The sequence below is a fragment of the Miniopterus schreibersii genome (assembly GCF_964146895.1).
Source record: "Miniopterus schreibersii genome assembly, chromosome: 1".
NCBI lineage: Eukaryota > Metazoa > Chordata > Mammalia > Chiroptera > Miniopteridae > Miniopterus > Miniopterus schreibersii.
In genome coordinates this window covers 85,444,286-85,457,923 of record NC_138101.1, presented here as the reverse complement: position 1 = coordinate 85,457,923, position 13,638 = coordinate 85,444,286, and the positions used below count along the sequence as shown (strand labels likewise).

General features: G+C 38.1%; 1 protein-coding gene across 1 annotated transcript in view; it reads left to right on the top strand.

Annotated features, from left to right (window-relative positions):
- MALRD1 (MAM and LDL receptor class A domain containing 1) overlaps nucleotides 1-13,638 on the top strand; it is a gene marked incomplete at its 5' end in the record, with an annotated part of 544,166 nt that overhangs the window by 148,463 nt on the left and 382,065 nt on the right. Inside the window, one exon of the mRNA XM_081144915.1 lies at nucleotides 9,756-9,843. Within this exon, the coding sequence (XP_081001041.1) occupies nucleotides 9,756-9,843 (88 nt within the window). The remainder of the gene's footprint in view (nucleotides 1-9,755; nucleotides 9,844-13,638) is intronic.

Below are 13,638 nucleotides of genomic sequence, written 5' to 3'. Positions count from 1 at the left end.
GATATATCAACATGCAACTCAGAAACCTTGCTGTTTTATATATATGTACTTAGATTTTAGATTTACATTGAGACTTGGTTATTGCAGAGTTCACCTGCCAGACAAAATATTCTGTGGCGTGGTCTCTAATATATATGAAAATGATGTGGCCTTGGGTGTGAGTTAAGAGCAAGAACAGCCTCCCCTGTCATGTGGACGCCTGTCTGTACGTCCTACAGGAGGACAGTGAACTGGACAATCAGGACAGGAGCAGTGAGAACTGTATTTCAACTGACTTTAAATTGCATTATGATGCCTCACGATTTCTGTCAGTGAGCTTGCAACATAGCACAAGCATGCCTTTTAAAATCGTAGGGATGAACTCCTGTCCGGTGTTGCTCAGTTGGCTGAGCATCACCCCATGTATCAAGGGGTCCCTGAGTTGATTCCCCATCAGGGCACATGCCTGGGCTTCAGGCTTGATCCCCAGTGGGGCGCATTCAGGAGGCAGCCGATCAATGTTTCACTCTCACATCGATGTTTCTCTCTCTCTCCCTCTCCCTTCCTCTCTCTCTAAAAATCAATAAAAATATTTTAAAAATAAAATAAAATTCTAGCGATGAAGAGAAAATTTAAATATATTCCATACAATGTGGTGGTGGCTTCCATATTGTTCTAGTTCTAATTTTGTTTCCTCTTTGGAATGTCACTGAAGGATATTCATGTTCCACACAAGCTTAAATACTGAGAGTTCACTATGAAATGCAGTGTTATTTTAAGTGTAGCATAGATAATGGTGGAGAACAGAGAAAACAAAATAGATTTTTAGGGAATAGAAATTTATAAGGAGCTCATCAAAATTAAAAGTAAATTTTCTCTCTCGTTTTTAATTGGTATACAAAAGGCTACAAGACACAACCAGATACCCTCCAGAGTTTAGGAAAAAGGCAGCAAAAATTATTTTTAGCGGTAAAATAAATAAATGTGTGGGTAATGTATATTCTCTTAGTAGTGTGGTTAAATAAACAGAAATCTGGTTTAAGAGGCATTCATATTCTGTATTTTTTCATTTTTATTGAATTTATTGGGATGACATTGGTTAATAGAATTATATCAGTTTCAGGTGTACGGTTCTATAATTCATCATCTGTATATCGTGTTGTGTGTTCACCACCCCAAGTCAAGCCTCCTCTGTCACCATTCATCCCCCCTTCACCCTCTTCTGCCTCCCCCAACCCCACTTCCCTCTGGAGTCACCTTACTGTTGTCTGCGTCTATGAGGTTTGTTGGTTTGCTTGTTTGTTTTCTTAATCCCTTCACCTTTTTTCACCCAGCCCCCCCCCCCTTTGACAGCCGTCAGTCAGTTCTATACTGTGTCTTATCTTAGTTATCAGGCAGAATGCTTTACACGTCTAAGGCACGTGTGTGTGTGCGTGTGTGTGTGTGTGTGTGTAAAATATCTCAGTTATCAAGCAAAGAACTGGACTTCTTTAGGAATTCAACTTGTTCTTTTAAACACAGGAGTAGAATTAGATTAGTAGTTCTCAAATTTTCCTAATTATCAGAACCACCTGGAGTATTTTCTAAAAAATATAGATTTTCATACATTATATTAGAGGCTCTGGAAGAGAATCCTAAGAACCTTAGCTTAAAACACACATACGCACACATAAACTTGGGTGATTCTAGTGGTAAGACAAGTTTAGGAAACATTAGATTAAATGATATCTACATTAGGTTTTACAGTTATTTAATGTCTGAATTTTAAAAATACCTGGCAGTGATTTGTAAATGTTACTATTCATTCTAGCTTATCTCCAAAATAACTTCAAGGGGGCCTATATTCTCTTTTATTGCCTTAAAAAGACACCAACTAAATGTAGTTAATGGGAGATAGCTGAATTACAGTAGATTGTGATGTTTTATAGTCTCAATACAAGCTTTTGTTACGGGTGAAGATTGTATCTGTGTTTTTAGTTCTGTGAAATAATGCTATCCCTTTCTATCTAAGCAACACCTGGCTTTATTTTCTTGCTGACGCTCTCTCTAGAATATCCCACACGGCCTTCCCTCTATCTGCTCACCAAGTATGCTGCTTATCTTGTTCAGGAAGATTTCCTTTCCTAAGCACCTTAATTGATGACCATCTGACATAGGTGTTCAGACGCGTTTCCAGTTATGTTTTTATTTCATATTAATAAACTGACATTTTTGGTTTATATTCAGTTTTGGGGAAAACTGCTTGGGTCACCGAAGACCAGGTGTAAGATGACTGCAGGGAAGGGCAGACATGCAGACGCTAGATAAAGCCCGAGCCACTGGTGCTCCTTTTGCGGCAAAGGGCTGAATGGCAAGGAGAAAACCCTGGGTGCGAAGTGATCAGGGACCTCTGGCCCCGTGCTCTATTACTCCTTTTTTAAAAATATTTTATTGATTTCAGAGAGAGGAAGGGAGAGGGAGAGAGAGAGAGAAACATCAATGATGGGAGAGTCATTGATCGGCCGCCTCTTGCACGCCCCTCACTGGGGATGGAGCCCGCAACCCGGGCCTGTGCCCTGACCGGGAATCGCACCCCGATCGCCTGGATCCTAGGTCAGTGCTCAACTGCTGAGCCACGCCGGCTGGGCTGACTCAGTTCTCTTAAGTGAGCTCTTCTTTGAGTCACATTGTTTGAGCTCTTGTTTGACTAACATTCTCCTGACCAGAAGCCCTCTGAGCAGAGACTTGACAGCAGAAAGTAGGGATGGAAAAGAGAAGGCAGCTTTTCCTCCTGTCAGGTGGCGCTGAGGGGGCTGTGCTTGGATATTTTCCTCAGAACTGAGTCATAAACGGCCCAGCTGAGCCTGCAGAGTGAATGAGAGAAGTTCTTATCCTTGATTTTTTTGTTTTTAAAGGGAAATGATATATTAATTTATTAGAAGTTGATATTAGATTTTTATTTTTGTTTGTACAAAAATGAAATGCTTGACAAGCTTGGGAAAAAATAAGAGAGAAAATCATCAATTAAAATAAAGGGTTGTTCCCTACCATATTGTGTAGCATAAAGATGCATTTCTTTCTTTTCTTTTTTTTATCCATTTGCTTTGGACCAACATCAGGAATCCTATTATATAAATATTTGTGGCTAGTAGTGCTGTCACCTGGTTTGATGAAAGTTTTATAAATGATTTCTGGCAAAACTTTGATCAAATCTATATCTATATCATCTATCTCTATCTCTATCATCTCATCTATATATCTATATCTATCTATATCTAATCTATATCTACATATGTGCAAGAAAATTGAAGTTGCTCAGCCAGCCTAGAAAATGCATCTAATCTCACAGACTCAAGATCTAGAAAATTCTTACTGCAAATGGATTGATGAATAAATGTAGAAAAGCCAAAGAGCTTTCATATAAAACAGTAGTTGGTCATACTAGCTGCCACATCTTCACAAACTGAGAAAAAAATAAACAAAAACCCTTCAGAAGTTAATGACCCCTACCACGATAAAATATTTAACGCCTTCATTAAAATATGTTCTTAATATTTTTATAGTAAGAAAAATATAACAAATAATAATATCCCTTAAATATTTGAGCATAGCGATTGCAAGAACTTCCCATTCTATAAAACACTGTGCAGATTTTACTCTAGATATTTATAATTAAAATTATCCACCTTTCCAAGCAATTAGGCAGAGTTATTTAGCTACTATGTTAAAACGTTTGTAACATTTATGGATTTTTCTGTGTGTTGTTCTCGCAATTCTGTGGTTTAGTGAGGACTATTACATAATTTAGCCTTACCCTAAGCATGGTTGTATGAGAAATCATAGATTTTGATGAGATCGAACTTTCCAGATTGAAAGTGGTGCTTGAGAAATAGCTGAAGATTGAGGGAAGGATCTGGAAATGCAGACATCATAAATTTAGGAGTGGGAAAAGGGGCAGAGGGCAGCAAAGCCATATAAATACAGGTAGACATTGAGTTGGAATCCAGGAACAAGGCTGTGTAAGGAAGAGACACAGAGAGTTGTAAAAGAAAAAAGAAACAGGATTTGTGAACAGTTTAGATGTGTAGTATGAAATACCGGGCAGATCAACATATTTTACATCTTTTGTTTACTCGATAATCTCATGCCATGTAAAACATGTGGATGATACGATATGACACCAAGAGTAACATCAGACGTTTTAGTTGAAATTGCAAGTTTTATTTTCCCCTAAAGTCTGCAAGTCCTCACCTGTGCCCGTCACTGCGCTAAGTGCTGTGTGCCCAGTGTCGTGTCCCTCAGTGAGCCTCATGGAGCTTGTCCTTAAAGTCTCCTAGAGGAGGCAGACAAACACTGAGTGAGTTACACAAATACTGATATAATTAAAAATTATGAAAAGTTTGTAAAGGACAGTAGCTTCAGCTTGAGTGATCAAGGACAGCTCTGAAGAGGTAATATCTTGCACTGAGCTTAAATGGAATTTTTCACTCACAATATTCACTGTGTGGATATTATAGGATATCGAAGTGGAGCAAAGGACACATGTAGGTTATTGTTTGGATTTGAATCTGTGACCTGGTTTTTCTCGCTTTGGTTCTGGGTCAGTTTTAAGTTGCCACATAGAAGCAGGGGTAGATTTGGAGGCTCCTTTCATAAGGAGAAGGAGGGGCATGTGATCATTCTTGTAAAAAGACTTGTATTTAAATGACACACTATAGTTCCACACATTTTCCTTTAAATATTACCTTTAATAGTGTGGAGAATAAAAATGTCTGTTGATTTAAAAAAGAATCTAAGAATTTTAGAACTATGTCTCTTAAATGAGAATTTAATTTGGGCATGTGTGAACCAATCATTTGTACAGTCATTATATTCTATTAAAATCTTATTACTTTGTGCCTTAGATAATCATTTAAAATAATAAATACACAATTTTCTGAACTTTTTAATCAATAGTTCTAAATCTTCCTTCCTCTTCTTTCTGTAATATCGACCAGGCTATTTTCAATTAAATACTTCTTTGTAACCTCCAATCAAATAGGTTCCATAATTTTTAGGACTGGAGAACTACTTGTCCCCATTTAAATCATAGATGAGATGTAAGTGGGTTCCGTGGTAGATGAGTCCCCAGAGGATGCTTTAAAATAGCATGTGAGTTTGCAGCATTTCAAGTAACAAATTAGTTACAAATTGATCAATACTTATTTCTTTTAAAATCCATTTAGGCTAGTTCCAGAGAGGCACTGTTATTTGTTGGAGGGGAAAGAAAAGTCACCCAGATATTGGCCCTTCTTGTACATCGAAAGTGATACATAAATGTAGTTGAAATAACCATGCTTTCCCATTGCATCCCTTTGAAGACCATGGAAAGCAAATCAACCTCATATGGCCTGAATACTTGAGATGAGTTTTTTATGTTTCTGTCTCTTTCACTCAAGAAGAATAACAGAAAGAATTCTAAATAAAGAAACATGAATAAAATTTTGAATGACCTTACTTTCTCCACCACATTCCTCACTCCTCGATTTAAAAAAAATCTGATGGGAAAAAATTGTGTGGGTGGGAAAGGAGTTGGGCCAGTGGTAGGTGGGTGGCTTTCTCTGGAAGACTAACAAATTAGACTCATTCAGTTGAGAGTATTATGAAATGAAATATTATGTAAGAGGAAAGAAGGTGAAGATGTAAACATTTCAGTTTACACATACATTAAGGCTCACGGCTCTTCCACAAATTAAATATATCAGCGATACAGCACCATTCATCTGCACTGTTGGCAGGCAATTTTTATTTTATTTTATATACTTTTTTATTTTTCCACTTTTTTTACACTTAATATCATTTTCTATTAGTTTAAGGAGACAATTCTTTATGGATTTCTTGTGTTCTTCACAGTTCAACCTCTGAGAAAAGGGTGTTTTTGAATAGCCTTTACCCTGAGATATTTGTTTATGTTCCAGACTAAGCACATTCCCTCTCTCCACCCCTTCCTCCCCTTCCCTTCCCTTCCTCCCCCTTCCTTTCCCCTCCCCTCCCCTCCCCTCCCCTCCCCTCCCCTCCCCTCCCCTCCCCTCCCCTCCCCTCCCCTCCCCTCCCCTCCCCTCCCCTCCCCTCCCCTCCCCTCCCCTCCCCTCCCCTCCCCTCCCCTCCCCTCCCCTCCCCTCCCCTCCCCTCCCCTCCCCTCCCCTCCCCTCCCCTCCCCTCCCCTCCCTTCCCTTCCCTTCCCTTCCCTTCCCTTCCCTTCCCTTCCCTTCCCTTCCCTTCCCTTCCCAAGATCTATTATATTAAATATTGATGTATTATGCTGAAATTTTGTATTCTTTTCCAAATACATGATGGCTAAAGTAGAAGACAAGTTGAATTAATTCCATTTTTTCTATCTTATGAGTTAATAGAGCCTATAAAACACACACACATATACACATACACACATATGACATATAAAGATAGGAAACTGAGGACAGTTTGGTAAAAATTATGATTAGATTGTGTTAAATGTATAATATGACAATAGTTTTCATGTTATTTAAAAATTTGGTCAATAATTCAGAGTTTCTTTAAAGAATGATTTCAGGTGAGTCTCTAGAGCCTTATTAATATTTGAGTCTTTAGAACTAAAAGTTTCAATGTAGTTGACAAGGCCGCTCCATCTTTATTTGAGCATGCAGCAGCCCATGAAAAAAATGTCCAAGCCAACAATAGTTCTAATGTAAATAGAATTGGCCTTTACAGACAATGCAGATCATTTAGACAAAACTGGGATTTTCAATTGCCCTTTAAGTCGTTCAGTAAGGTACTAGTGAAATTTAGGAGTAAAATTTGACTTCCCTAGTTTTCAGGATGGCAATACCGTCTTAGGTCCAACTATGTTTATATTTGAATATCTTTTCATCTATTCTGGGAAATTACCAGAAGTGAAAGTAAATTTTCCAGAAGAGAAACACTTGATTTCCTCATTTTGTGTGTGATTATTTTCTTAGGACTAGTTTCTTAGGATACTTTGCAAAACTTTTTGCAAGACTAAATTAAATATAGGACAAAAATAGAATTAAACCTCAACATTCATAACTTTTTCTCAAGATGTGATTTGTTTTCAGGGAGGCTTTTTAATATTCAAAAAAGGCTGCAACTGTATCTAAAAATTGATATTTTTAGTATCTCAGCTTGAAACTATTGTTCATTATTTTTATATGCATATATGCATAACCCATGGACACGGGTAATAGTGTGGTGAAGACCCAGAGGGGGTGAATGCTGGGTGTAGGGGGGGTCAGTGGGGGAAAAGAGGAGGAACACCTATAACACTTTCAGCAGTAAAGATAAATTTAAAAAAAGAGAATGCTTAACATTTGGAGGGTTTCCGGGAGTTGAAGATATTCTGGTAAACATTATGATTAAATTGTGTCTTAGAGCAAGAGCCAACTGTCCTCTGCTTTGGACGATTTCTGTGGTCCCATTGGCATTGAATGCTGATAGAAGCAATACAAAATGCTTCTCATAGAATACGAAGTAGCCTCCAATACAAATAAGCCTGTGCAGACAGTGTCCACTCAGAAATGCTGCTTACCTGTAATCTTTACAAACGACCAATTTTTTTTAACAAAAAGGAATATTTTGGAACAGTTGAGCCCACACACTGGAATGGAACTAAATATGTCTATATATCCTAAAATTATCTTACAGATACTTATGTATCCAAGTGTGTTTTTTATAAACTTTGGGACAAATGAACAAACAAGAAAATCAAAGAAACAAAAGAATTATAGACACAGACAGCAGTATGGTGGTTACCAGAGGGAAGGGGTCTGGGGGGCAGTTAAGAGTAAAGGGGGTCAAGTATATGGTGACAGAAGACATGACTTTGGGTGGTGAACGCATAATGCGATATACAGATGGATGTATCATGGAATTGTACGCTTGAAACCTATATAATTGTATTAACCAATGTCACCCCAATACATTTTAATTAAAAATTTAATTTTGAGATCCTGATGTAAATTTTGTCTCTTGTCGCTAATTAACTAAGATACTCATGATCAGTGCAGTCGTCAATAGTGTTTATTTTTATATATCTTAGTTTTTCCTTTCTCTTGCATCTTGTGAGCTTTCTGTTAGCATATTCTATGTGGTACTGCAGTGGGATAGATACATAACTATCCAAGAAATTTAAGGGGATTTTTGTTTGTTTTTTTGTTTTATATCTTTATTGATTTCAGAGAGTGGAAGGGAGAGAGAGAGAGAGAGACAGAAACATCAATGATGAGAGAGTCATTGATCGGCTGCCTCCTGCACGCCCCCAACTGGGGGTCAAGCCTGTAACCCTGGGCATGTGCCCTGACCGGGAATCGAACCATAGTCTCTTGGATCCTAGGTTGATGCTCAATCACTGAGCCAGGCCCTGCTGGGCAAGAGATTTCAGTTATTAATTGGTCTTTTCTTAGGACTTTTTCCTATTGTTCACTCAACTACAGTCTTATTTTTCGAAAAAGCAAAAGACATTTTTAACAGTACGTTCTGCCAAATTCTTTTTATTAGATTAATTGTATGGTTTTGTACAAAGAATTCCTCCTGCATTTTCGTTTTCTCTGCCTATGGTATTTCTTTGACTCCTGCTGATGGTAAAAAGAACAGTGCGTTTTGTATTTGGAGTGATCCTTTGTAAAGCAGTGGCACACTTCCTGTATACTGCTGTTAAATGTTCCTCCAGCAACATTAGGTGAACTATACTTGCCCATTGGTTAGATGCATAAACCTTTCCCATGCTGATTAATTCCCTTTGTGACAAATTAGGGAGGAAGTCTGGCAGTTCTCAAGAAAGGCTGGAAAGTTGGAGGAAGATGTCAAGAGGTTTGAGGTCATTCATTTGACCTTTTAAAGCTTTCCTTTAACTAAGACATCAATAAATAATATATGAGACAACTCTTAATGGAAGATAGAATTTTAAAAAAATGAAATAAAATTTCAACTCCCACATGTATCATTTATGAGGAAAAAATGAAACAGAAACATATATTCATCTAGTAGTGGAAGGAGAATGTGTTTTTAAAGTTTGAGCTTGCTTCAAGTTCATTATTAAATTATAGCAGAATTCCTAGTAAGTCTGCAACATATTTGCATAAGTATTAAAATAATTCATCATGATTAATTCTATTATAGTAAACCTCACCCTTAATCACAATCTGCCATACACTGCACTGGTTTGTCAGCAGTTCATATTTTCCTAGAGTTTTGGTGGAACTGCAGCCCCTCTAACAGCACGGGTGTCATCTGAGTTCTTCTTGATTAATGCGCTTTGGAAGGAGATCTAATAACAATTAGCCAGTTCCATAAAGTGCTACTGAATCAGGTTGGTGGGAGAAAAATTTTAAAGCTCTTCAATAGGTACATTCTAGCAAGTACCGCTGGTGGCAAATTGGATTTCTCGGGAGAGGAAGGGGTTTAACCTTGGAAACAGCTGAACTACTAGGGCAAAGTTGGGAAAAGGGGACAATAATTTGCCTTCAAATAGTTAATGGGTCAGAAGAAAGCAGGGCAAGTCTAGAAATAATGGTTGAAAGTTATGGGGAAGTGGATATCAATCTGGGCTTCTTGGCTTCAATAGGCCCAATGAGGGGTGAAGCGTCCTGTGACTAGGAGTATTCAGTTAGAGACAAGATGCAGACTTATGAACATATTGCAAAATATTTTTTTAGCGGTTCAGGAGAGAGTTCTCTTTAGGTAATTCTGAATTCCTTTTCAGCTATGAGATTCCATAAATTAGTTTCCTTAGTATGACAATACATTTCTTATATTTTTCTTAGATTTTGGTGGAGGCTTCAGTGGGAGATGGCTTTACGGGAGACATTGCAATTGATGATTTGTCATTTATGGACTGTATCCTCTATCCTGGTAAGAAATAATATTTCAATATATGATTATTTTCAAACCTGTTTACTTAAAAAAACCTGCCAAGGAAATCAACATTTAATTTCAACAAATATTCCAAAATACTCTCAATTCTATTATTTCAAATATATTAACCCTGGAAGAGATTAGTGTAAATCTTTGTTAGTAATTAATCTTAAATTCTTTGTAAAGATGGTAAAAAGGTTTGACTCAGTTGTGTTAATATCACATGCAAAATTTTAGGATATCATATCTGAAGTTAAACTGTAATTTCCTTATATTTGAGGGGTTTTAATAACCATATTGATTGTTTTGTAATTACATTGTTTTGGAGACTTTATTAACCTCTCAGATACCTTCAGAGATGTTTTCTTCTCAGACTACACTTATATATTCCTAAGCATTGTTGTCAATAATTTTCTCTCCATGTTATAGATTTTCCATTAAAAAACTCATACATGTTTCCCAGATATATCCAGGATGGGCAAAAGTAGGTTTACAGTTGTTTGTATGGAAAATAATACAATGATTAATAAATAATAATACAAGAATAAACTGTATTTCACGTATGTACAACTGTAAACCTCTTTTTGCCCTGCTCTGTATATCTCTATTCTCAACATTTTCCTTGAACTGCAGATTTATATATTACCCACCTACTCAAAATCTCAATTTAGATTTTTAATAGGAATCTCAAAGGTAACTAGGGAAACTAACCTAAAACAAACACACCCCATTGGAAACTCATTCCAGTCTGTGCTTCCTGATCCAGTAGGACTAGATATCAAGCTCTTGGAGGATGATGCTGGCAGCGAGGCAGGAGGCTCTTAAAACACATGACAAGGGAGAGCATAGTCATTGTTTTGGAGTGATCAGAGGCTGGGTATTTAAAAATCAATTGCAGTAATCCATGTGGAAAGCACTGCCAGGTGCTGAAAGCTCGAGCTCAGCCCAGCTCTGTCAGCATAGGACGTTACTGGTCAGAGGAGCACCGGCCCCTCCCCAGACACAATCAAAGGGTTGGATTCCAATTAGTTCCCTTGTAGCGACATGACCTGGCTTTGATCTGTCACCTCATTGTCCTGGCAGGATTAATGACCATAACCACTCTGTGCAGGTGCCCACAGAACTTGGCAGAAAGCCAAGTCCCTCTCTGGAAGGCCAGCAAGAAGGAAATCAGCTCTGACTAAATTTACCCTAACTCTCAGTGTCTAAAAGTAAATACTTTTTTAAAAAAATATATCTTTATTGATTTCAGAGAGAGGAAGGGAGAGGGAGAGAGAGAGATAGAAATATCAATGATGAGAGTCATTGATCGGCTGCCTCTTGCACGCCCCAACTGGGGATCGAGCCCACAACCTGGGCATGTGCCCTGACCGGGAATAGAACCCCGATCTCCTGGATCCTAGGTCGAGGCTCAACTGCTGAGCCGCGCCCGGCCAGGCTAAAAGTAAATTCTTGATCCCCACCTGCCCTTCAATTTTGCCATTCCTCCATGGCTCCCTATCTCAGTAAATGAGTTTATTTCTAGTTACTTATCCTTCATTAACAAATCTGGTCCGCTGCTGGCTTTAGATATATCAGGAGTTCACTCCTTCCCTTCGCTCTCACTATTCCCCCCTTGGTCCAGGCCCCCACTGGCTCTGAATAGATTATTACAATTGCTTTTTAAGTGATCGGCCTGCTTTGACCCTTGAACCATATAAACTGTCCTCAAAACAGCAGCCAGAATGACTTTTTAAACTTAGATAAGATCATGTCACCCTGTCATTAAAGTTTTCCTATGACTATCCTATGTCATTTAGAGCACAAAAAGCTGAACTTCTTCCAGTAGCTTCCAAGGAATAAATGACTGGCTCCCCTCTACATCTCTGACTTCACTTCTCACTAGAGTGCCTCTAATTGACGTCTCTCAGCTATAAGGGCTCTTAACCAATCCTTGACCACCCCCACTCTTTACACCCGCTTTTCCCTCTTCCTGGAATGTGCTTCCCCCAGATATCCACCCATCTTCCTCCTTTACTTCTTTTTAACCTCTAATCAAAGGTTTCTCCCTTAGTAAAACCTCTGAGCACTACGCAATCACAGACACACAGACACACAGACATACACAAACACAGACATAGGCACAGAGTCTATTCCTTATTTGATATTTTCTATCTCCTCTCCCTGTTACTGTTTTACACCACATCTCCCCTCTTATAGTTAAATTTCTATCTCCCCCACAATAACGTGAACTGCATGAGAGCATGAACTCCACCTGTTCCCTGTCTTATCTCCAGCACCTTCAACAGTATCTGGCACATATACATGGAGCCCTCAATAAATATTTGTTGGTTAGATGGGTATATAGAGATATGTCTATATCTTCTTAAGTATTTATATACTTTTGTTATATATTTTAGTTTATTATTATTATTATTGCTAAAATATTAAGTACTTCTACATGCAAGAAACTATGTCATGTATCAGTCAGTTTTTCCTGAAAGCCAAACCACAAGCATTTATTTCTTGTTCTTAAGTGTTGATTAGTATAAAAAAATAAGAGCAAAAATATATATTTTTTGTATATAGCTCTGCATATTCTATATAGCTCTAAGCTATGTGTCTCTGTTTGTGTGTCTTATATATCAGGATCCAAGGCTGAAGGACCAAGTCCCTATGTGACACCTTCTGTTGTCAAAGTAGAGGGTGGGAGAAAGAGAGCATACTTAAAGCTTCTACAGGGGCATGGTGTGCATCATGTCTGCTCATGTCCACTGGTCAGAGCAAGTCATGGTGTCGAGTCTAAAAATGGGACAGGGAAGTAGTCTCCAGTGACAGGGAGCTTGGCAAGGGTAGGGAATGTAAAATGGGCACAGTTATGCAACCTACCACTCATATGTATCATCTCACATAACTCCATAACCTTTTAAGAGTCTAGAATAGTGCCTGGTCCATAGTTGCTGAATAGATGTTGAATGTTGAGTAGGATTGATGGCTTTTTTATCTCAATTTTATGGAGCAAACTGAGGAGATACCCTGCTATGATAAAGTGGCAGAATATGAAGTCCGCTTTCTTGGACCATAATGTTAACCACTGTTATTATTATAATGCTCATTACATCTACTGACCTAGAAAAGGAAAGAATACAATTTCCATTTTACAGCTGTGAAAAATTAAACTTAAGATGCTTAAGTGACCTGGAGGAGAATATGTAATTGAGGGCAGGAATGAGATTTTCACCTTAGCTTGTCTGATGTCAGTGGCAGGGATTCTCGCAAACCTTCTCCCATTCTGAGCTTAGGGGGAATCACGGAGACCTTGACCAGAGCAGCAGAGAACAACAAAGAATGCAGAAAGAAACACAGGCACCATTGACACTGTTGTTGTTTCAATTATCCTGTTAAATACATTCTGTGGCTGATGGTTCCAAGGCAGAGAAAGAAGAGCTACCAGAAACAAAGGCAGAGATGTGAAATATCAGTTACAGACCATTAGTCCTGATATTCTGGTTCATGTTTCAGAAGAATGGAATTCTTAAAACCATCAGAACTGTGTGGTTTTAATGTTGGCTTCATAACAAAAGAAACTTTGGGTTGAAACCACAAAGCCTGTGGTAGCCATAGGTTTCATAAAGGAATTTGATATAATCTTACCATAAGATAAAAATAAAAATTAGGCTCTTAATAAAAATATTATTCTTGATGAAAAATTTTATCCGTGAGATCATGTTGGCTGAAGTGGGATCAGTGCATGTAGGTTATGTGCAGACATTGATTTGCTTTCAATACAAACTGATTGTCTCCTTGGTTAAT